Here is a 25,438-nt window from a genome sequence, read left to right as displayed (position 1 = left end):
TTTCGTTTCATATTTTTTTCTCTCTCTTTTAGATCTCTTTATTTTTACAAAAGAAATAAATAATTCGTCATCAAATGGAGAAATTAATTTTCCGTGTCTTTTATTCTATATAAGTTGGCCAAGCCAATTCCACTCCCCGACTCTTCTACTAAATGGCAAACTTTCCCCCTCGGTTATAAAAGTTCCCTGTATATCCTCTCTTAGACAGGTTGGCCTAGCCATTTGTGTCTCCTCAACTCTCCTACGGAATGGCACACTCTCCCTCACCGTTATAGAAGTGGTTTTAGAGACAATATATCCTCTGTGTTTCCAAGCCCCCCCCCTCTACTAGAACATCTTCTACTAGAGAAAGAACTGGGCCTGTCTTTACTCTTTTGGTTTTACTTTTCTTTGAAAAGCGTGTTTTGTGAAATATTTCTCAAGTTAATATTACGAGAAAGGGACAATACGATACGATATCAAGTGTTAGAAACGAAAGAACTGGATTTTTCACCCTTAACTCCAGGTCTAAGGAAAGTCAGCAAGAAGAATTCTGCGCGGGTCATATATCCATTGATCATCGAACTACAAACGAAATACGAATCTCCGAATTCAAAGGACGCATAAACCAAAGTCTTCATTTACTAAAATTTCATTTCTGAACTAAATTTTATTTTACATGATTGAACTTCAAACTTAAAGTTCCAAAATCAAAGAGTATTAAATCCGAAACTTTAACAGCGTATTAGAGTTTTATTTAAAGATTTAATTGTCCTGTTATTTTGGAAGATAATTCTTTTTTCTGGGTTAAATTTCCTCTTTTCAAACAGTTCGTGGTAACGAACTGTAGTAAGGAGCGACCCGGCTCAATAGTAACCAAAACTCTAAAAAATGGAATTGTGGTATGAATAGCTAATAAAAACAATCGCATTTTAATGCTGATTTTAAATATATAAGTTTCGTCAAGGTTAGTCTTACCCATCAAAAGTTACGAGCCTGAGAAAATTTGCGTTATTTTAGAAAATAGGAGGAAACACCCCTTAAAAAAAAAAATTAGAATCTTAACGAAAATCACACCATCAGATTCAGCGTATCGGAAAACGCTACTATAGAAGCTCCATCTACAAAAATGTGGAATTTTGTATTTTTTGCCAGAAGGAAGATCACGGATGTGTGTTTATTTGTTTGTTTTTTTTTCCCAGAGGTGATCGTATCGACCCAGTTGTCCTAGAATCTAGCGAGAGGACTCATTCTAACGGAAATGAAAAGTTCTAGTGCCCTTTTTAAGTGACCCAAAAAAATTGGAAGGCTCCTAGGCCCCCTCCCACGGTAATTATTTTCCCGAAGTCAACGGATCAAAATTCTGAGATAACCATTTTATTCAGCGTAGTCGAAAAACTTTTTAACTATGTCTTTGGGGACGACTTACGCCCCCACAGTCCCCGTGGGAGGGGCTACAAGTTACAAACTTTGACCAGTGCCTACATATAGTAATGGTTATTGGGAAGTGTACAGGCATTTTCAGGAGGATTTTTTGATTGGGGCAGGGGTTGAGAAGAGGGGGATATGCTGGGGGAATTTTCCATTGAGGAATTTGTCATGGGGGAAGAAAATTTCCATGAAGGGAGCGCAGGATTTACTAGCATTACTTAAAAAAACAATGAAAAAATAAATATGAAAAAGTTTTTTTTTTTCAGCTGGAAGTAAGGAGCAGCATTAAAACTTAAAACTAACAAAAATTATTACCCATATGAGGGGCTCACCTCCGCCTAATACCTCGCTCGTAACGCTAAAGCGTTTTTAGTAACTTCAACTATTTATTCTATGGATTTTGTGATTCAGGGGTCATTCTTAATGAATTGGGGCAAAATTTAAACTTTAGTGTAAAGAGCGAGGTACTGGCGAGGGGGAAAAACCCCTCATATCTATCTATATAAAAATAAGTTGTCTGTGTGTGTGTGTGTGTCGAGTGACGTCATGTTTGTGTGTCGACTGACGTCATGTTTGTCGACTGACGTCATTATAAGGATTGAGCTGTATGCGTCATGAAGTTGTTTGTCGACTGACGTCATGTTTGTCAAGTGATGAAATTACATAGCGGGACACAAATGACGACCGGGACACAAGGAATATTGACGACCGGGAACCTCAAAGAGTAATTACAGACTGGGACACCCGGACACAAATCACGACCGGGACACAGGGAATATAAATGACGACAGGGACACAGCTACAACGGGGACGCCGGGGGCACAGGCGGGATATGTAAATGACGACCGGGACACAGGGATTGTTTGAATAGAAATTACAGACGGGACACCGGGACACAAATGACGACCGGGACACCGGGACACAGGGAATATAAATGACGACCGGGACACTCAAAGAGAAATTACAAACTGGGACACCGGGACACAAATGACGACCGGGACACAGGGAATATAAATGACGACCGGGACACAGGGACACATCATTAGAATAATGAGCTATAGATCTGAATACGGATTGTTTTTCCCATGGACAATTATATGTTGCATGTTCAAGAGTCAGTAAACCTGACAATCTATTTATATGCACAGACAATGGGACAGCGAAGAATGTTGTATATTCGCATGTTTTACGTAGTTAAAAACATATATATATATATATATATATATATATATATATATATATATATATATATATATATATATATATATATATATATATATATATATATATATATATATATATATATATATATATATATATATATATATATATATATATATATATATATATATATATATATATATATATATATATATATATATTCACAGGTGGGACAAAGGGACACAACTACAATGGCGCGTAACTAATATGGCGCGTAACGACTTACGCGTGCGGGGGGGGGGCTTGGGGGGCGCGAAGCACCCCACCAACTAGGTGCTGGGGTGGCGCTTCGCGCCACCCCAACACCTAGTATGTAATAAAAACATGAGAATACAAAAGTTCTTTACGTAAGCTAGTTTATAAGTTACGTATATCTTTTACTAATAAAAAGATTCGTAAAAAATTAAAAGTTCTAGTTGCATTTTTAATTAACCGAAAATCGGAGGGCAACTAGGCTTCCTCCCCCACTCTTTTTTTCTCAAAATCATTCGATCAAAATTATAAGAAAGCCATTTAGCCATTGCAAATTTTTTGCAAATATGCAAATTTCGTTTTAATTTTTTCTCTGCGGAGAGCCAAAATCAAAACATGCATTGATTCAAAAATGTTCAGAAATTAAATAAAAAAAAAACAAGTTTTTTAACTGAAGGTAAGGAGCGACATTAAAACTTGAAACGAACAGAAGTTACTTCGTTTATGAAAGGGGCTGCTTCCTCATCAACGCCCCGCTCTTTACGCTAAAGTTTATTACTGTTTTAAAAAGAAGAGTTGAGAGAAGGAGCCAAACTTTAGCGTAAAGAGCGGGGCGTTGATGAGGATGCAGCCCTTTCATATACGAAGTAATTTCTGTTCGTTTTAAGTTTTAATGTCGCTCCTTACTTTCAGTTAAAAAAAAACTTTTTTTTTTATTTATTTGTTTTAAGAGCAGAGGTAAAGTCCTTTTCGTAATATTGCAGAAGTACAATACCACTAATCGTAATAGATAGACATAATCTGAAATTACTGTTGCATTTCGATTAGTGGAAATATTAGAATTCAAATTTATTTTCTTTTTGGAGAAATGGGACGTAACTTCTTTCGCTATTGACAACCATTAGCACCAGTCTGAAGCTGCTTCTTTTGCTTATTTGGCCAATAGATTAACATGAGTTTATTTTAGAGTACGAGATAAAAAAAAATGGAAAAAGTGTTTGGATTATACAGACATTATAGGAAAAGTCGTTATCGCATCAGAATTTGTTATACCTTAAAATAATCTATAAAATATGAAGGGAGGCCTCCCACCTCCCTGCATGGTTCTCAGTGTAATTATTGAGTATTTTTCCAAAAACAATATAATCAAAATGTGCTTTTCAAACATTCTGTTTTGAAACGAGCCTCTAGTTTTGAAAATGCATGTACATTTGCGCTCCGTGTAATGTGGCAATTCCTTTTTAGTTGACAATTTGAAGTAATCCAACATATATCAGTTTTCATTCAGAATTCAAGGAGTTAACAATGAAACAAGTTTTTCACTTCTATAGGATAAAATCCATGCTTAGATTTAGACAGCTTTTGTAACCAATTAGTTAAACCATGATTGAAATATCGTTTTTCACCTGTGTAGCTTTGTGTAAATATTGTGATTTTTTTTTCGAATGGTGAAAAAAAACTCTTGTTGCTTGGTAACGATACTTGAACTGGATCAAATTTAAGGAGCGATAAAGGTCTATATTTTGTACATTGATAAGTTTCTAAGGGTGTAAATGGCAGACCAAGTACGAGAAGCCATCTAAATGCAATGTGCCCAGTTTTTGCGAGAAATAAATTTTAAACTGGCTTTATCTATTTTATAAAAATCGTTGGAACAATAATTGCTAAACTGGAAAGGGGTTTACACTGTGTTTTCCTTGAAATACTTCCGGAAAAGAGATACTCCATTTTTCTTCTTTCAGATAGTTGAAGCTCTTGCATTCTTACATACAACCGCACGAACCCAACACCGAAACATTTGTCCTAGCAGTATTTTAGTAACGAGAAAGGGAACTTGGAAGCTTGCTGGGCTAGAATTTTCTGGTAAGTTTAAGTCTTAGTTTCAAATTTTGTTTTACACCTCAGGCCTAAAGCGCAATATTATGCCAAATAATTCATGCATCCTAACATAATAGGGTCAATTTTTCTGTTTACTCAACGCCTATCCCTGTTTTCAAATCCCGCATAGGTTATTAGGTTAAAGTATTTACTAGTAATTAATTAAGTGATGCGTATGGGATATCATTTCAAGTCCAATTAGCCCCGAGTTCAAGATTGCAATTAATTGCAATTACTTGTTGAATAAAGGCAATTATTATGTTCCATTGACCATTGTTTGGATAGCAGTAATAATTTTAAGCGAGTAGTTTAAAATTAGAAGAAATAAAAGCTGATTTTCACCGAAATAATGTCAGCTAATTAATTTTCTTTTACAAAACAGTCATTCCAGTTATACATTGTTTTTGTCTTGTTGTTATTTGAGTTGGTGTAAATGCTGTTTTTTTGTTGTTGTCTGGTAGATATCTGCCATGTTGTGGCAAGTTGACTTTCATTTTGTTATTAATTTTTGGTCGTCGAGGCCTTTGTTTCTTTTGAAGACCTGTTTACTTATTTATTTTATTTGCTATTTTTTTTCGTTTTTGCATAACAAGCTGTTCTTTCTGCCAGATACTTGTAACTATTTACTAATTATTATATAATGTTTTTGATAAGCCAAATAGAAAAAAGGCATGAACCTGCCAACTAACTTAGTACTGAGAAATGAAAACTATCCCCTCTGTACCAACAATGCCAAAGCGATTAGTTGAATCTAATGGGAAGGTGAAACTCTCCTAAAGTTTGATTAGGCAGATGATTTGAGGATCCTGGATGAAAACGTTAGCAAAATCCATAAGCTTTTGGGAGCTGTCGAGAGTTCAGGAGGTGAGAATAGGTTTGGAAATTGATCTTAAAAAGGAAAGTCGCTTAGACTATGAATAAATGTGATTGAAGAAGTGAGGATAGGTAACAAGAAAATCGATATAGCAGATGAACTACTTACATGGATAGTATTATTAGTAAATATGCAGTGAAAATTTTAAAATCAGAATAGCCAAGTAGTCCAGGACTTTTAGGGTTTGACCCGGACAAAATTGTAATATAAACAAAAATGGTACCAAAATGATCAGAAAAAAATTCTGTACAACATACTAAAAGTCCCCATAAATCCAAGTGGGGCGAGTACCCGAAAAACAGGGGAAAACCGGGAAAATGGGAAAAATGCCGAACATGCCCAGAAAATAGTTTAAAGTGAGTTTTCTGGGGTTTTCACATACGCTGATTACGAAATTGACATCTAAAATTCAGTATAGAAAAATAGTACTACGGAAAACGGGGGAACAGGGGAAAGAGGGGAGAAAAGAGAAGAATACAGGGTAGGGGTAGAAAGCGGTTTGAAAGATATTTTCTGGGGTATTCCTATCTGGTGATTACGAAATTGAGAAATAAAATGATACAAAAAAATCGATTAACATAAAACGAGGAAATGGGGGGGGGGAGGGGAAATATACAGGGTAGGGGTAGAAAGCATGTGGAAATGTGTTTTCTGGGGTTTTTCTATCTGCTGATCACGAAACTGACCCCTAAAATGAAGAAAAGAAAACGAGAACCATGAAAACCGAACAAAACTGGAGGAAACAACAGAAAAGGGGAAGGGAGGCCTGACTCCTGAGCCAGCTGCTAATGGCTAATAAGTAGGCCTATGGACAAAATAACTCGCTTAAGTATCAAACTTGTACTTTCTTGAATCACAGACATTTCTTACAACCATTTGAATTACTAAACATAAAGAAAACAACCGCTTGGCAGTTATATATAAAATGGCTATTATATGTAAAATTTGCACTTTCGAAGGCAGTATAGTTGACTTGAAAAACACAGCATTGATATTACTAGTCGAGCTCCTCGTCTTCGACAATCTCGTTGTCCCTGTTCAAACAGTTGATACCCTGACATTCTCCGCACGCGAACGTACACGCTAATCCATTTTTCTTGCAGCTGCATCGCGAGCTCTCGCAGCCTTTCTTACAGTTGCATCTCACGACACTCAAAAGAGTCTGAGATGCGGGCAACAAATGGGTCATCACAGGTGAGTATTTATGGTCTCTGAGGACCCAACCCCAGTCAGCCGGGTCGAGGTCAGCTGGTTCCTCTTTCCAACGGGATACCTGGAGGCGCACTCGCTGGGAGTGGAATGAAGCTGCAGCTTCGGTTGGCGGAAGCCTTTCAGGCTTAACAAACGCCGTAGTATTAGACGAAGAAACTTTTTCCAAGAAAATTCGATGTCGCAGCTTAGTGAGATCTTCGTTTGGTCGTGCTTTATACAAGCTGAGGAGAAGATATTCACCCGCTTTCACAATTTCATCTTTGGACGATGATTCATCCAGAAACACTTTGCATTTTTTTCTGAACACTTCGCTCTTCTTCAAAAGAGGTAGAACAGCTTGCTTTCCAAGTCCGAAAGCTCGTGAGGTCGTGTCACATCCCAAGAGTGTGTGCCCTACCAGAAGCAGCCTGGATACTTCTCCCATTTTTTTTTTTGCACTTCGTTGAGGCACCAGAACCGTGTTATCGCTTCTTTTGCGTTCGTTGACGATTCGAAGTAAAGTGTTTTTGCATTAGGCGGGAGGTAATACAAGAGTAGAATCAGAAGGTCAGTGTCGTTGCCAAGAACTATTGTTTCAGAGTTTTCTGCTTTCGTTACGGCAGTCTTCACGATTAGATAGTCAGCATCGTCCTTCGCATGGACGACTTCAAATCTTTTGGCTCTGAGTTTTTCCCCGATGTAGCTTATAATTCGCTGTTTGTTCTGAGAGCTGCTCAAAAACTCTTCCTTCTTTTTCTGGAGCTTCATCCCTAAACTGAAATCGATCACTTGATGCTGGCTTCACTTACACCGTCGGTTGTGCGTAGCATCTTTTGTGGTTGGACCAGCGCTGTATCCATCGAAGACAACAGTAGGGGAGGTACAGCGTCGAGTAACGAAACTAACATAGCTGTCACAGATTGAATCATAAGCATCACCAATCTTCCAAGGTACTTGAAGAAGCAGCCAACCTCCGTCAACTACAGTGACATGATCTGACACTGGCAGGTGGTGAATCGAGTCCGTGTTCGCTTCTTTCCATATTGCTTTCGCTAGTGCAGGTTTGTCTGGCTGACGCATTATGCCAGGATTCTCAAACAAAGTGGGCGGATAACTGCACAGTTCGTAACGTAGAGTTTCTGCCATGTCATTTTCAGATGTATGGGCAGCAGTCGAAAGACGTTGAAAAAGCAGTGCAGGATCGATATGCAAAATCTCGCCATCTATCCTAATGTTCCCATCGGATGCCAGTGTAACGACTTTGTCTTTCTTCCTGAATGAAAAACTTTCGACGGATTGGCCATCCATGCGCTGGAGGATCAGCTCACCTACAGCTTTAGCATCCTCTGCATTGACGCCTTTATGGGCAATCAGCCCGGAACCTATATTTCTAAGCTCTGTGGAACTAGTGAAAGGAGAGTTCTCTAGAAGGAATTCAAGAAACGTCAGTAGATCCTTAGTATCTCTCTGTATTCGTGCTGCGGTTGCAGTAACGTGCTGTTCACTAGAACTGTACTCTAGACCCGTCAGTTTCTGCATTAGATCATTCACTGAAGCGAGTACTGGCATAGACATTGTCCATATGTTTCTCTGAAGCTCAGTCATCCCTTTTCCTCTTGTCAGCCCTCCATCTGTTTTTAAGCTCCTCATCAGGACTGTCTCGATGACGAGGTCTGGAGCCAATCCAGCCCAAAAATATCACTTCGTCGGGCAATAAACTTGCCGCTTGCAAACTGTTCGAAGAGCTGTGGATTCGATGCTTCAAGTTCCTGCATCATCTGAAGAAAAAGACGAACTGACTTGGCATAAATATTATGCCCCGCAGCTGCGAGGTATGGGAGCATATCAGAAAAAGAGGATAAGTAGAGATCCCAGTCTCCAGTCCTTTCTGCTTTCAGAAAGTTCCGAACGATCGAAACCATCTCGGAATACTGCATGAATAGTTTCGCAGTTCTGCTGGATTTCAGAGACGATTTTAAGGCTTCGAGGCGTAGCGAAATCGCCTGAAGGGCTTCGTGGTTAGCCGCTTCTTCCACAGAAATCTTTCCATCCACCAAATCGTCATACACGCTGGAGACTCGTACAAGATCTTCGTGGTCGGAAGGTCTCTCGCCATACGGAATCGAATATGCCAGGCACAAAAGTGAAATATTCAGTGATGCGTCGACTAGCTCGTGAGCTCTTACTGCTCTTGCAACCGCTTTGCCGCTGAAAATGTGTTTCACTGTATTCTCCCCGTACACAAGTTCTAACATCTCTTTCAGGCCCGACCCTTCCATTATATAGCCTATGGCCCCTAAGAAGCTCATTCGTGTATGGAACCCTCCAAGCATTGTTACAATTTTCTTCAGGGGACTTGCTGGAGGCTCGTCATGAACAATCTTTGTCGCTTTCCAGAAGAGGGGCTGGTCAAACGTGACAACGGGAGTTACACCGAGTCTTCGCGCTTGGTCACTGATGAATATGAGTGTGGAGTAAATACACGACGGATCAGTAGGTTTGTAGTCTATCATAGGTAAAAACAGAACTGAGGATCGTCCGTCATGTTCTCCGACGTGCACTGCCTGCATAAGGCCACTCCAACCAGGTCTTTGGCTTCTAAAAAGCCAGCTGCTGTGCCAAAGGAGGTCCAAGTTACTTTCAGAGGTTGTATAGCTCTGGAGGGTTTTATACACCATGCCAGCGCCCTCTTTGTTCCTTCGATTGTAGAAGTGGAAGGTCATGCCTGCGATGTCTTTTAGGGTTTCTGCATTAATTTCCATTCGAGGAATACTGGGCATTGTCGTTTTCGTTTTGGGACTCACTATTGCAATAATCCCCATTCCGTGAAATGTGCCTTTACCGTCAATCGTGCAGACATCATGGTCTACGTTATCTGCTGCAAACTGCAAGAAAAGACCAGTCCCGTGACTTGCAGCTGCGTTTCGTTCAAATCTGAGTACTTCTTTATAGGATGAACAGAAGCCCAGCTTATGGACGTTGTCTATTAGAAACCGTGATCCGAAGTGGTAATGGACCTGAACTGCTACAAACACCTGAAGAGGTGCGAGGACTGTTCGAGGTAAATAGGTTCGTACTATTGCTTGACCAAGAGCTGCCACTGCAATATTCTCGTTTTCCCCTGGTATTAATTCGCAAAGAAGAAGACGCAAGGACTTGGGAAGGTAGCTTAGGCACGTTTCGACATTGTCAAGAGACTTGAAACTTGGATACTCTTCTGATAAAGGAGGTAGGCTTTTAGCTTCATTTTTGATTATTCTAGCGACCGCTTTTATCATGTTCATGATCTCTACGTCCTCAGATTGGTCCTTAGGAAGCGTGCGATGCTCGTTCAGAATGAAATGAGCCGTCTCTCTGAATGTCACAATGCTAGCTTTCCCAGGCAAATCCGTGATAAGCACACGATCCCTGTAGCTTTCAAGCAAAAGACGTTGGATGTGCTTCACACTGTAAGCTTCACCGACTCCAAGGAAAGAATTCATCTTTTCTGCGACATCACTAAGAGTAAAGTGTTGCTCTTCTATACTTTTAAAGTGCTCTAGAGACTTTTCAAAAGCTTCTCGCTTCTTTGTTTCGGCTGGTCTTCCCGCCTTGGCAGAATCGTTTTCTTTCTCCTCTTTGTACCGTTTTGACATACTTTTGTTTGTCTTAAAGCTCACATAGCATGATTTATGGTAAACTGCATATGCAGCATGGAGGTCAGAAAGAATGCAATTCATCCTTCCGAGAACAGTCGTCGCCCAATTGTCTTTGCCTCTACTTTCGCATGCCCGCAACACTGAGTGTCTAAGTTCTGTCGTGGCTGCTTTCACGCACTCGCCGTTGGCCCCCTTTCTTATCGACTTCTGGAACCCCACTTCATAGTTGCAAAAAATGCAACAGACCTGCACGTTAAAGAAATCTTGAGATCTCAGTTTTCTCGGAGTCTCGTTAGGGATAGGTTCTTCACTTGTCCGTTTCAAGGAATAAATGGTACTTTGGCGGCAATAATCTTTTCGGCATGCTTTATGAACAATCTGACCTGGTTCTGCAGCAATCTGGTCGCCTCTGTCTTTGCTTGCTGTGCTCACCGATAGTGCTCCTTTCGCAGTCAGAACAACGGATGTGTCATCATCGCTTGATATGTCCTGCTGACAAAGAATGCAGAGTCTGTTGGAGCCACTCATCTTGCACTGGAAGAGAAGAGCAGCTTAGTTTCGGTAAAAATAGGACAGATACCTTGAATCTCACCTCTCCATGACATGAAAATTTTCCACTTCTGATACAGCAGCAGGGTTTCCAAAGAGCTTTATCTTTCATCAGCACCATTCGCACGGCGAACGTAACTCTCTAAATGAATTCTGAACCTTCCAAATGGCGCGCCATCTCGAAAGACCGTCTCTGAAAACAAGCTGAAAAACTAGATGTCGCTCTTGCTTAATCTTGACAAAACGCAACTAATAACCATTAATTCGAGGGAAAATAATGAATTAAACTTGGCTTAGTACTGAAAGAAGAGTTGCCGATACGCAAAATTATGCTTGACTTAAAAAAAAAATCTCGTCGTACCTTGATTTATCCTGCTACCATGTCACATGTGTAAGCATCCACGCAGACTGGGGACTATTGGATCCGCTAGATGTCATTCCGTCAGGATAGGTTTTGTCGTCGGCACTGGAACTCCGCGGTGACTAGTCTACCTTGCTTCTCTTACTGGATGTCGAATTAGAACAGGATTATGTTGACGAACCCACGCGCTTGTCGATAACGGCGAGGAATACGGAATAATGTAATTTCAGTATTTTTCCGTATTTCTTTCTCGAATTTTTTTTTTGCCTTTTCCGAACCTATGGGGTAGCCGAACCTATATAGATCTCCTGTATTTGTTCTCGAACTTTGTTTTAGATGTCAATTTTATAATCAGCAGATAGAAAAACCTTAGAAAACACATTTCCACATGCTTTCTACCCCTACCCTGTATATTTTCCTTTTTCCCCTCACCCCCCATTTCCCCGTTTTATGTTAATCGATTTTTGTATATCATTTTATATCTCAATTTCATAATCACCAGATAGGAATACCCCAGAAAATATCTTCCAAACCGCTTTCTACCCCTACCCTGTATTCTTCTCTTTTCTCCCCTCTTTCCCCTGTTCCCCCGTTTTCTGTAGTACTCTTTTTCTATACTGAAATTTAGATGTCAATTTCGTAATCAGCGTATGTGAAAACCCCAGAAAACTCACTTTAAAGTATTTTCTGGGCATGTTCGGCATTTTTCCCATTTTCCCCCGCATTTCCCCCTTTTCCCCTGTTTTTCGGGTACCCGCCCCACTCGGATTTATGGGGACTTTTAGTATGTTGTACAGAATTTTTTTCTGATCATTTTGGTACCATTTTCATTTATATTGCAATTTTGTCCGGGTTCGACCCTTTTTTGAGCTAAAAGTCCTGGACTAAAGGTGCAGGTTTTCTTTGAGTTGAACAGAGATTTCGAAAAACAGTTAGATATGTCTTCGAATTAAGATTAGAATGTTGGTAGCCATGGGGGTGCCTACAATCTTAACACACATCCTCTAAGCATGCGGGATGGGTTGGAATTCGTACCATGTACTGTTGAAGAAGTTGAAAAAATTGTTTATGGTCTTAAATCAGATTCTTCTGATGTAGATGGATTTAACCTAAAGGCTTTTAAATTTTTGTCGGTGTATCTTTTTCTCGTACTGGTTAATTTAGATAATATGTCAATTGTTTAAGGCTATCATGTGCCGTCGGACCTGAAACGGTCAAAAATCATACCTTTACAAAATTTTGGGACCTCTAGGACCCCAGGAACTGGTGACCGATTTTGATTTTACCTTTATTCAGTAAAATTTATGAAGAAGTTATTTATAAGTGATTGTAGGCTATGATTTTTTGGATTTGAAAAAAAAATTGTATGATGAACAGTTCGGTTTGAGAAGTAAACATTCCACTAGTCATGCAGTACACCATTTTTCAATTTTTGTTGATAATGCTCTTGAAAATGAGCTGGTTCCTTTAACTGTTTTTTGTAGATTCCCGTAAGGCTTTTGACGCTGCTGAATTTAATGCTCTTCTAAGTAGACTAAGTGAGCTTGGGTTAGCTAGTACTTGTGTAAAGGGGTTTTGATCATATTTGCATGGCCGCGCTATCAAAGTTGCTGTATCAGATAGATTAAGCAGAGAGTTTGGGTTAAGTGTGGAGTGCCTCAAGGTTCCGTGATGGGACCTCTACTTTATCTTATTTACGTTAATTCGCTGGCTTCACATGTTTGAGAGGAGGCGCTGACCTCTTTGGTGGACGACACTGTGATAACAGTAATTGGTAGTTTTTTGGTGGAAGTCGCACATAAAGCTAACTTAGCACTTGAAAGTTTGCGCAGTTTTACAGTTGGTGGTTCCCGAGCAGTTAATGCATCTAAAACAAATTATATCATTTTTAGTAGAACAAAGAGGTCACTTATTGATAATAATAACATATTTCCTGGAAATCTGCCTATTAAACAAGTTTTTGAAATTAGGTGTTTGGGGTTTTATTTAGATAATAATGCTAGTTGTAAAAAGCATTATAATGTTATGGGTGCAAAAACGGCTAGGGGTCTAGGAATGCTAAGACGAGTAAAAAACTAAAACAATATTTCCATTCAAGATTTTATAAATCATTTATTTTTCCCTTGTTCATTCTTATATAGATAACGGTTGCGTTCGTTGGGCCAGCAATTTTTTTTTTTCTAACTATAAAAGGATCCAGATTTTGCAAAACAAAAGCGTTCGGCCGATTGCGGATTTAAAAGAGCAGGTTGGATCCAAAATAATTGCTAGCTTTTCCGGTGTAATGTTTTAAATGCTGGTCAGGTTCTTGACTACCAAGAATCAATTTTTGTGTTCCAAAGCATGAAACACATATGCTCTGAGTATTTTCATGGATATTTTTTCCATGGATCAGGAGGATCATAATTATGATACAAGAAATTCACAACTTTTAAGCCATAAAAAAAGAAAAACAGTCAGATCATCATATATGGTTCATAATCCGGGGCCTTCTGTTTGGAATAATCTGCTGGCTTGCATCAGAGAGTCTGTCACTTTATATGGGTTTAAAAGTAAATTGGAAACATTATATTTAACTAAAAGATTTTAAAGGACGGGATGTTTTTCATGTTTTTCTGCAATTTTTGGGGTGGGGTGGGGGCTGAAGCCGATAAAAAATAATTAATAGTATTATTTTGTTGTATAGTGTTCATGTGTATGTGTTGTTGTTTTTTTTATATATAAGGTAGGCTAGGTGGATAATCATGAGTTGATTATCTACTTACGTATACATATACATATACGTATGTATATTTTTTTAATTCATCAAGACCTGCTCTATTATCCTAACTTATTCCAAAATGAAACGCCTCATTTTAGATGAATCTTCTGAAAGTTAAATTAGGTAATATACGAAAAATATGGAAGCTCGAAAATACCGATTTTGTTTTGAAATCAGCAAGAATTCTTACAAAGTCAGCTTAAAATTGTTTGAAATGTTGGTTAAAAGTTCATGATTTTAAAGCCATGAAACTGACACGATTTTGTGCAATAATAGCCCCAAGCAACGTACTGGCACGATGAATTGTTATTAGTATTATCAGCTATAAATCCCATTGTAGTTTGACATTACTGTACGACGTTTATTATTTGTTTTGTATTCATAATAATATATTATTTTTTCTAGAACGGCCAAATGACACTGAAGCCAGTGATTTAGTGAGTTGCCCTAGGTGGACATCAAAGATAACTAAGTCTGCACAACCTGAGCTAGATTTCATAGGTAATTTGAATAATCAATTTTTTCATAGAATTTGTGAGTATAGGTTATACAATATATAAAAATTGAGCACTATATACAAGAAATTACTAAATTATATTCAAAGGTTGTTTGTATGCAAAGGGGGAAATTTCTGGGGGGGGGGAAACGCCGATTCCCATTTTATATTACCTCAAGTTAGCTCACGAGAAATCCACTCATAAACTTTTACTACTACTATAACAAATCACTCCAGCACCAAGCCGCCTTAGGCCAGCTCAGCTGCGCACGATCCTCCTTCATCCCGGTCTATTCAACGCCTCTATTTTTACACCCTCCCAGAAATCTCCCATTTTTTTTAAATCTTTCTGTATGACGAGAACGAGGACGACCTGCTTGCCGTTTAGCCCTTGACGGTTAGCCGAAAAGGACAATCTACGGCAATCTGTCATCCTTCATCCGCACAACGTGCCCTAGCCATCTCAACCTTTCTTTCATTATAGCCCTAGAAAGCAGGATTGTACCACATTTTTCACACAACCTACTGTTTGAAATACCGTCAGTCAGCGGAGTACCCGAACAATCCATAGGCAATTTCTCTGGAAAACATCTTGCAAATCTTCATCTGCTTTTCGGAGCGCCCACGCTTCAGATCCATACTTGACCAATGTAGTCACTGTAGCTTCTAATATTCTAATGTCGGTTCGCCGATAGTTATCTTCCTATTTTTCCAAACTTTTTTTAACTGTTTAAAAAAAACCATGAGCCTTAGCTATTCTACTTTCAACATCTTCACTGCTCCCACCGTCTTCACTAATAATACTACCGAGGTAAGTAAATCAGCCAACCTGATCAATCTTTTCGTTACCTTGCATCACCTATTCATCTTCACTTACTCCTAGCCTTAGTGACTAAGTCTTCAAAACATCTATTTTAAAACCTATTCTAGCACCCTGAACCGGAGAGTATTTTTATTAACTCTAAAAAATGGAATTTTGATACCAAGAGTTACATCAAAAGAATCGCATTTTAAATATATAAGTTTCATCAATATTAGGTTTATCCATCAAAATTTATGAGCCTGAGAAAATTAGCCTCATTTTGAAAATAGGGGAAACACCCCCTAAAAGTCATACAATCTTAACGAAAATTACACCATCAGATTCAGCGTATTAGAGAACCATATTGTAGAAGTTTCAAGCTCCTATCTATAAAAATGTGGAATTTCGCATTTTTTGCCAGAATACAGATCACGGATGTGTGTTTATTTGTTTGTTTTTTTGTTGTTTTTTTCCCAGTGATCGTATCGAATAAGTGGTCCTAGAATCTTGCGAGAGGGCTCATTCTAACGAAAATGAAAAGTTCTAGTGCCCTTTTTTAAGTGACCCAAAAAATTGGAGGGCACCTAGGCCCCCTCCCACGCCAATTATTTTCCCAAAGTCACCGGATCAAAATTCTGAGATATCCATTTTATTCACCGTAGTCGAAAACCCTTATAACTATGTCTTCGGGGGCGACTTACTCCCCCACAGTCCCCGCGGGAGGGGCTACAAGTTACAAACTTTGACCAGTGCTTACATGTAGTAATGTTTTTTTGGAAGTGTACAAACGTTTTCAGGGGGATTTTAAGGTTGGGGAGGGGGGTTGAGAAGAGGGAGATATGTTGGGAAAACTTTCCATGGAGGTATTTGTCGTGGGGGAAGAAAATTTTCATGAAGGGAGCGCAGGATTTTCCAGCATTATTTAAAAAAAAACAATAAAAAAATAAATATGAAAAGTTTTTTCAACTGAAACTAAGGAGAAACATTAAAACTTAAAACGAACAGAAATTATTACGCATATGATGGGCTCACCTCCTCCTAATACCCCGCTCTTTACGCTAAAGTATTTATAGTAATTTCAACTATTTATTCTACGGCTTTTGTGATTCAGGGGTCATTCTTAATGAATTGGACAAAACTTAAGCTTTAGTGTAAAGAGCGAGGTACTGACGAGGGCGTGAACCCTCTTATATATGTAATAAAAACATGAGAATACAAAAGTTCGTTACGCAAGCTAATTCATAAGTTACGTATATCTTTTACTAATAAAATCATTCGCAAAAAATTAAAAGTTCTAGTTTCCTTTTTAAGTCAAAAAATTGGAGGGCAATTAAGCTTCCTCCCCCACTCCTTTTTTTTCTCAAAATCATTCGATCAAAACTCAGAGAAAGCCATTTAGCCCAAAAAAATAATGCAAATTTGGTTTTAATTATTCCGCGCATTGATTCAAAAACGTTCAGAAATTAAATAAAAAAAAACAAGTCTTTTTAACTGAAAGTAAGGAACGACATTAAAACTTAAAACGAACATAAATTACTTCGTATATGAAAGGGGCTTCTTCCTCATCAACGTCCCGCTCTTTACGCTAAAGTTTTTTACTGTTTTAAAAAGTAGAGTTGAAAGAAAGAGCCAAACTTTAGCGTAAAGAGTGGGCCATTGATGAGGAAGCCGCCCCTTTCATATACGAAGTTTATCCTGTTCGTTTTAAGTTTTTTTTTACCCAAAGTCACCGGATCGAAATTCTGAGATAGCCATTTTATTCACCATAGTCGAAAAACCCAATAACTATGTCTTTGGGGACGACTTACTCCCCCTCAGTCCCCGTGAGAGGGGCTGAAAGTTACAAGCGTTGACCTGTGTTTACATGTAGTAATGGTTACTGGAAAGTGTACAGACGTTTTCAGGGGGATTTTTTGGTTTGGGGGGGGGGATATTTGAGGGGGTAGGGTTACCGGGGAGGATCTTTCCATGGAGGAACTTCTCATGAAGGAAGAGACTTTCAATGGAGGGGGGCGCAGGATTTTCTAGCATTATTTAAAAAAAAACAATAAAAAAATAAATATGAAAAGTTTTTTCTACTGAAAGTGAGAAGCAGCATTAAAACTAAAAACGAACAGAAATTATTACGCATATCAGGGGTTTACCTCCTCGTAATACCTCGCTCTTTACGCTAAAGTATTTTTAGTAATTTCAACTATTTACTCAACGCCCTTTGTGATTCACGGGTCATTCTTAAGGAATTGGGACAAAATTTAAGCTTTAATGTAAAGAGCGAGGTATCGACGAGGGGTGAGCCCCCTCATATAAGCAATAAAAACGTACGAATATAGAAGTTTGCTACGTAATTTACTTCGTAAGATACGTATATTTTTTACTTATGAAAACGTTCGTAAAAGATTATAAGTTATAGTTGCCTTTTTAAGTAATCAAAAAATTGGAGGGCAACTAGGCCTCCTCCCTCGCTCATTTTTTCTCAAAATTTTCCGATTAAAACTATGAAAAAGCCATTTAGCCCCAAAAAATTAATATGCAAATTTCGTTTTAATTATTTATGTGCGGAGAGCCAAGATCAAATCATGCATTAATTCAAAAACGTCCAGAAATTAAACAAAAAAAAAGTTTTTTCAAACGAAAGTAAGGAACGACATTAAAACTTAAAACGAACAGAAATTACTCCGTATTTGAAAGTGGCTTTTCCTCCTCAACGCCCCGCTCTTTACGCTAAAGTTTTTTACTGTTTTAAAATGTAGAGTTAAGGAAAATAGTCAAACTTTAGCGTAAAGAGCGGGGTGTTGAGGAGGAAAAGCCTGTTTCAAATACGGAGTAATTTCTGTTCGTTTTAAGTTTCATTGTCGCTCCTTACTTTCATTAAAAAAAACTTCTTTTTTTTTAATTCTCTCGAATATATCCAAGTAGTTGCGTGGTAAATATTAAATTAAAGTTTACGGTAAAAATTTAATGAGATGGATGTGCCTATTTTTTATTGGATAAGAAATCAAATCTTGGTGTAATGTTTGAAACTGCTGGAAGTAAGACCTCTTCAACATTTTTATCGCTGAACGATATTGGGATTTAATGTGTGTTAAAGCTGAGAAAGTAACTTCACATAAATATGTGGTGTTGAATGGCAAAATTAGATTTAACGCCATATCAGCGATTCTGGGAAATTCAGTTCTAGTTCAGATCCAGAATTCAGTCAAGGGCTTTCTTTTGGAATTGTAGTTTTAAGTTTGAGTCACACGAAAGCTCAGCAAATTCCTCTTGAGCTTTAAGTGGCAGATGATCAATCTCACTTAAGCCAATCCAAAACGGCTTTGATTCCCAACTATTTTTTTGTAAATCAGTATTTAATAAAAAAAAAGTTTCCAGAACTGTATTTCTAGCGCTTTTAAGTGATCTACAATAGTTTTTACAATAAAAGGTTTTACGATGAATTTTCTCAATTACAAAATTGTCGACACCGGAAAACATTTCGAACGAATTTTTTTCGACCCTTCTTTTCCAACTGCTGATCTTTTTAATAAAACTTTCATTTTTTCGTTTGAAGTAAATATTTAGCAATTTTTTCCTTGAAAAGACAGTCAATATATTGCAAAAATATCTGAAAAATAACACAGCTTGGATAGCCACAAGTCATTTTGAAAAAAAAAATCAGCAAATTCACATTTTCGTTCAGTTAAAACTATTTCGATCTCGTCCTTCAATAACAATAATCTTTTTAAACTTTGACTTCTTGACAACCCTCTTACTTCTGCATGTAATAACAAAGTTGTGTAGTTCGAATTCGTATCCTTACAGAGATTTGAAAATAAGCGACTGTTAAGGGCATGGTTCTTAATCAAATTTATGACCTTAACAGCATCCTGAAGCACATCGTTCAATTCTGGTGCTAATAATCAATTAAGAAGCGCACATAAGATCTTTATACGCCGGGACTGTAAGGTCCCGCCGGTTGCGAAAGGATTAAACTGACTAATTCGAAATAACATGCACTTCGTTCACAATCATACAATGGCTAAATGAAAATAACACCAAATTTTTATTTAGTTTCTTCAAAATGACACTTAGAAATTTTGTTGCTTATTTCGGTTTTAAGAGATTGACTAAAATAAATTGACATTTTTTATAAATTTCTATAACATCTTCTGATTCATACTAAATTTATACAAGAAAATTACATAAAAAAACTAGTTTTTTAACTGAAAGTAAGGAGCGACATTAAAACTTAAAACGAACAGAAATTACTCTGTATATGAAATGGGTTATCCCCTCCGCAATCCCTCGCTCTTTACGCTAAAGCTTTTAATTGTTTTAAAAAGCAGAATTGTGGCAAAGAGTCAAACTTTAGCGTAAAGAGCGAGGGATTGCGGATTGGACAACCCATTTCATATACGGAGTAATTTCTGTTCGTTTTAAGTTTTAATGTCGCTCCTTACTTCCAGTTAAAAAAACTATTTTTTTTTTTATGTAATTTCTGAACGTTTTTGAATTAATGCATGTTTGATTTTGGCTCTCCACACATAAATTATTAAAATGAAACTTGCATATTAATTCCTTTTTTGGCTAAATGGCTTTCTCTTAGTTTTGTTCAGACGATTTTGAGAAATAAGGGATGGGGAAGGAGGCCTAGCTGCCATGCAATTTTTTTCGGTTACATAAAAAGGCAACTATAAATTTTAATTTTTAGCGAATTTTTTTATTAGTAAAAAATATACGTAACTTAAGAATTAACTTACGTAACAAACTTGTATATTCTTTAATTTTTATTATGTATATGAGGGGGTTTGTACCCTCGTTAATACTTCGTTCTTTACACTAAATCGTAAGTTTTGTCCCAAATCTTTAACCCTTTGATGCCTGAATTATGAAAAAAGAATGGGAAAAATATTTTGGCCATTTCCAGGCTTTGTTATGACCTATTCCATGGCAGAAATGGCAAGAAAAAAAATGTATTGATAAAGATGATGAAATAAAGAAATGGTTCCCACAGGAACCATCTGGCAATCATGGCACAAAAACACTCTGATTGGCTACATAGTGTTTTAAGTCAGAAAACAATTCCTGTTGGGTGTGAAACACAAGGACACTTCACATTTTACGCATTTCACTTTGGAATGAGCTTGTACACATACTCTGCATCTCTGTTTGCTCTCTATCCAAGCCGGGAAGTGCCCCTGTCCACCAAGTCTTGTTGAATCTGGGGGGCGACAAGTATAATTTCTTTTTTTCTGAGAGTTGGTATCTGCGTCACTGAAAGGTCTACCTCTCTTTGGTGTTGCCAAAGATGCACCAGATAGAAGTGCATGTGCCACATCTGTCTTGAACTGTAGCAGGTTCATTGGTTTCTGCCCAGCAGCAAGACACCTGCGGTATAAGAGCCAACCATTCACAACAGAGAGGTCAAACAAGAAGAAGATCCTCATGTACCATTTGCTCCGTGACTTGAAGTCGATCCTGTAAAGCTCCAGCAACATGTCGGCAAGATCTACACCACCCATAAAGCGGTTGTACTCCTTCACACAATATGGTCGCTTGACATCAGCATACTCTTTTCATTTACCATCCCACCGCCTGCACGTATCTTCTGGGTCTAGGGCAGCATAGGTTGAAATCAAGTGGACTGGCTTATTGTCATACCACTTCACCACAATGGCATTCGACTGCGTTTCCACTCGCCAGTCGTAAGAGCCTCTTCCTTGGGCTTTGAAATTGCTGTCTAATTCCAAAGCAAAGCCTTTCAACCTGTTTGCCCTCACTGTGGCCAGTGTAAGTATGCCCTGATCACTTAGTGTTTGTGCCAAGTCTAACGAGGAGAACCAATTGTCAAAGAATAGCTTGTAATTTTTGTGCTTGGGTATTCCTCTTGCAAGCCGCAGGACAAACTCAGCTCCAACTCCCAGGTCACTGACATCAACCAACCCCTTACCCGTATACATTTCAAAGTCGTAAACGAAACCACTCTCCCCAGCCCTTGAGATGAACTTATAACCCCACTTATGCTGTTTCTTGGGATTGTACTGCTTCAACGAAATCCTCTGTTTTGTTGGCACAATTTGCTCGTCTACTGCCTGGTGTTCTTCTGGGGGTGTCTTCATAAAGTCATCTCTGATCATCTCTATCAGAGGACGACCTTTGTGGATCTTGTCGTGCCCAGGGTCTTCTCATGGTTTCTGGGTAAGATTGTTGTTGAAATGAAGATACTTTTTGATCTGCTCGAATCTGTCATGCAACATGGTATCAGCTATTACAGGGTAGCGCGTTTTGTTTGACCAGTAACTGCGGTATGACGGCATTTTCACTATTCCTGTGAATGCAAGGATCCCTAAGAAGCATTCCACCTCGGCAGATGAAACTCCAAATTCTTTGGCATCTTTTTGAAGAGCGTAAATTTTCGTTTGGTCACGTATATGGTTGACCACGCCTTGGTCAAAAAACAGCCTGACAAATTCCAGGGGTATCTTGCCTCTCATTTCTTGGTCAACGACAAGATGATCCTTCCATGCAGCATCTGGCTGGACAAAATCCACTTTTCTCCAAGCAAGGTCCCGTCGTTTGCTTGGTTTCGAAGCAGCAGTGCCTGAGCTCATGGCATTTTGTCTGGCGATCTTGACGTCCTCATGGTCATCCTCACTGTTGTGGTCGTCAGCTTCAATTCGACTGCTTTCTATTTATTCTTCAATCTCTTCTTCTTGCAGGTTATTATCAGGATCAGGAAGGAGAAAACTAGGATCAGATGGGTCCTCATCTTCATCAGACAGATCTTTGAGGTCGGAGTTGTCTTCCAGGCAAAGAACAAAATTCAGAGCCTGTGCTAATGACACGGGACGTCTTCGAAGTCTTTGCTGGACAGCCAAATATTCATCTTCCACAGTTTTTGATGTACTCGGAGAAGGCTGGTCCATTTCTGCACTGTAAAAAATATATTTGGTAACAGTCTAGTAGGGGAGACCAGGGTTGACCCGGACACGGGGTTGATCTGGACAGTCAAGTATGGACACCTAGCGGTTTAGTAAAAATTCTCAAAAATCACGAAAGGTGCACCATCTACTGCCCTATTATCAAGCCAGTTTGGATCTAGATACACGCAGCCATTTGTTTGTATTTTGCAAAAAGTGTTTTTTAAGGTAAGAATTTTTTTCAAGGGTCTCTGTCTGGAGTTTAATAGAGTGGACCAGGCTGCTGGATTTGCAATGACATTTTTTCAGGAGAAAAGTAGCTCACATAGAAAGATTCTAGAGCAGTTTATTGAGCGCCATCTATTTGATTTTTTTTTCAAATCACTTTGACATCACACGAGGACACATGGGGTTGGGCCAGACATGGCGATTGGGGGTTGGTTTGGACATTTTTTTTATCTGTCCAAACCAACCCCGTCTCTAAAAGATTGGTATTTAGGGTAGAAAATACACGGATGAATGCTTGAAAATAAGTATTTCTACTAAGCAAGTACAGCAGTTTGCATTAGGAATATATTTTAGTGGTATACTAAGCATTCTTTGAGTAAAATCTCAGCTCGTGCCAACTCGGGTGAATGGTGTCATTTTAAAGCTTTTTTGTCATTTTATATAGCTGAAGTACTGTTTTTTACTTTTTATACTTTTATGCATATTTGAAAAAAAGAAGTCGAAATCTAATGGTTTAGCATGGTGTCCGAACCAATACTGGGGCCGTCCGATCCAACCCCGTGGGTAGGGGTTGTTTTGGACATTTCAGAAAAATGCAAAAAAATAAAAATCTTTTTTTCCTTTTTGTAGAAAAATCTGAAAAAAATCTCGAAGGTAGTCCTAACGGATACGCATTTTATGGTGAAGTCAGAACTGGAGAAAAGTCAATGGCTTAGAAGATATGCCGTTTCAAATAATCGCGTCCGGGTCGACCCTGGTCTCCCCTACATTGTTATTGACGACGGCAACTCCACCAGTTCTTGTCTAGATGGCTCTTCCGAGCGATAAAATTCGGAGCTATGCATGCTGGATGGTTCCTTGAAGCCACAGAACATGGTCGAGCTCTCAAAATTTGATTCCAATGGTGTAAAGCAACTGTTTTCATGATATCTAGGCATCTCACACTGTATACGGCTTACCGTCTCATCTGGTCTCGCTACCGCCGGATGGTTCCCAGAGGAACCACGACGTTGGGGGTCGTTTCTATCCTCTGGTTTTCCAGCTATAGGAGCGTATGATAGCTCATCTGAATAGACGAAACGTCCTCTTTCTAAAACTTTTGGAATGAAAACTCTAGCACAATAAACAATAAAGTTATTCACAAAAAAGTATTCTTACCTTTCAGGAAAAACAAGCAAGGCTAGAGGGCACAGGTTCAAACTTCATTACCTCACACAAGGGTGACAGATTACGGACTAAGAAAAATACAAACCTGTCTAGGTAGATCAGATTGAGACAATGGCAAACGGATTGACGTTAATAGGTCAAACGGTCAGCATTAAAATAAATTAAAAAGTTCATGGATCCTGAGGGAACCTTCAGGCATCAAAGGGTTAAGAATGACCCCTGAATCAGAAAGGCCGTAGAATAAATAGTTGAAATTACTGAAAATATTGTAGCATAAAGAGCGAGGTATTTATCTCCTCCTAAATACCTCACTCTTTATGCTAAAGTATTTTTGGAACCCCTCATATGCGTAATAATCTCTGTTCGTTTTAAGTTTCAATGCTACTCCTTACTGTCAATTGAAAAAACTTTTCTATGTTTATTTTTTCATTGTTTCTATCCTCCCACATAGCCCCCTCCCCTCAACCCCACTTCCAAAACAAAAAAAAATCCCCTGAAAACGACTGTACACTTGCCAATAACCATTATTATATGTAAACACTGGTCGTAGTTTGTAACTTGCAGCCCCTCCCCCAGGGACTGTGGGGGAGTAAGTCATTCCCAAAGACATAGTTATTATGGTTTTTGACTATGCGGAACAAAATGGCTATCTCAAAATTTTGATCTGTTGACTTTGGAGACGTGGGAGGGGGCGTAAGTGCCCTCCAATTTTTTTTAGTTACTTAAAAATGGCACTAGAACTTTTCATATCCCTTAGAATGAGCCCTCTTGCGACATTCTAGGACCACTTGGTCGATACGATGACCCCTGGAAAAAAAACAAAAAATCAAACAAACAAATAAAAACGCACCCCTGATTTGTCTTCTGGCAAAATTTGTCTTCTCTGATACCCCGAATGCGATGATGTGATTTTCGTTAAGATTCTGTGACTTTTAGGAGGTGTTTTCCCCTATTTTCTAAAATAAGGCAAATTTTTTCAGGCTCGTAACTTTTGATGACAAAGACTAAATTTGATGAAACTTATATGTTTGAAATCAGCATGAAAATTTGATTCTTTTGATGTATATTTTAGCATCAAAATTCCGTTTTTTAGAGTTTCGTTTACTATTGAGCCGGGTCGCTCCTTACTACAGTTCGTTACCACGAACTGTTTGATATTATAATGATCGGAATAGAAATGCAGGTATAAACAGTCTTTCCGAACCAGAAGGTTTTATGATACATTTATCTACGATGATTGTTATTTTTCTTTATAACAATAATTTTACAAGTTAAAAAGCATTTTTTGTTAAATTGTATTTTTATCACTCGCGACCCCATAATTTTGCTACGCGACCCCAAATGGGGTCGCGACCCATAGTTTAAGAAGCCCTGCTTTAAGAGTTATTTTGTGTATGATTTTTACCCTTGTGTATTCGAGCCTCACATTACAGCTGGTTAGCATTGAGTTTGGACCCAATATAAGTACTTGAAAAAACTATTTTTATGCAGTATCTTTTTAAGCAATGTCTTAGGAACAGTTCGATGCGTCAAGTCGAAATTAACAGGAATTTTTGTAGGGGGATGTTGAACTAACCAAAAGGAAATATTTGGTTTTAATTCTACTTTTATACTATTATATAGCATTCTAAAGCTACTATTTCTTCTTTTAATACTATTACTGCTACTATTAGTACTACTTCTGCTTCTACTACTACTGCCACTAAAGCTAGGGCATTTACAAATAATTCTACTGCTATTGCTACTGCTATTAAAACTAAGGGTATGAAAGCGG

General features: G+C 38.4%; 1 protein-coding gene across 2 annotated transcripts in view; it reads left to right on the top strand.

Moving 5' to 3' along the window:
- LOC136036085 (SCY1-like protein 2) overlaps positions 1 to 25,438 on the top strand; it is a 258,908-nt gene that overhangs the window by 87,222 nt on the left and 146,248 nt on the right. For both annotated transcript variants that reach the window (XM_065718074.1, XM_065718075.1), the window contains exons 4-5: positions 4,566 to 4,686; positions 14,481 to 14,576. In XM_065718074.1, coding sequence (XP_065574146.1) covers positions 4,566 to 4,686; positions 14,481 to 14,576 — 217 coding nt within the window. The remainder of the gene's footprint in view (positions 1 to 4,565; positions 4,687 to 14,480; positions 14,577 to 25,438) is intronic.

This window comes from Artemia franciscana, chromosome 15 (assembly GCF_032884065.1).
Source record: "Artemia franciscana chromosome 15, ASM3288406v1, whole genome shotgun sequence".
NCBI lineage: Eukaryota > Metazoa > Arthropoda > Branchiopoda > Anostraca > Artemiidae > Artemia > Artemia franciscana.
This window is presented reverse-complemented; position numbering and strand designations above follow the sequence as displayed.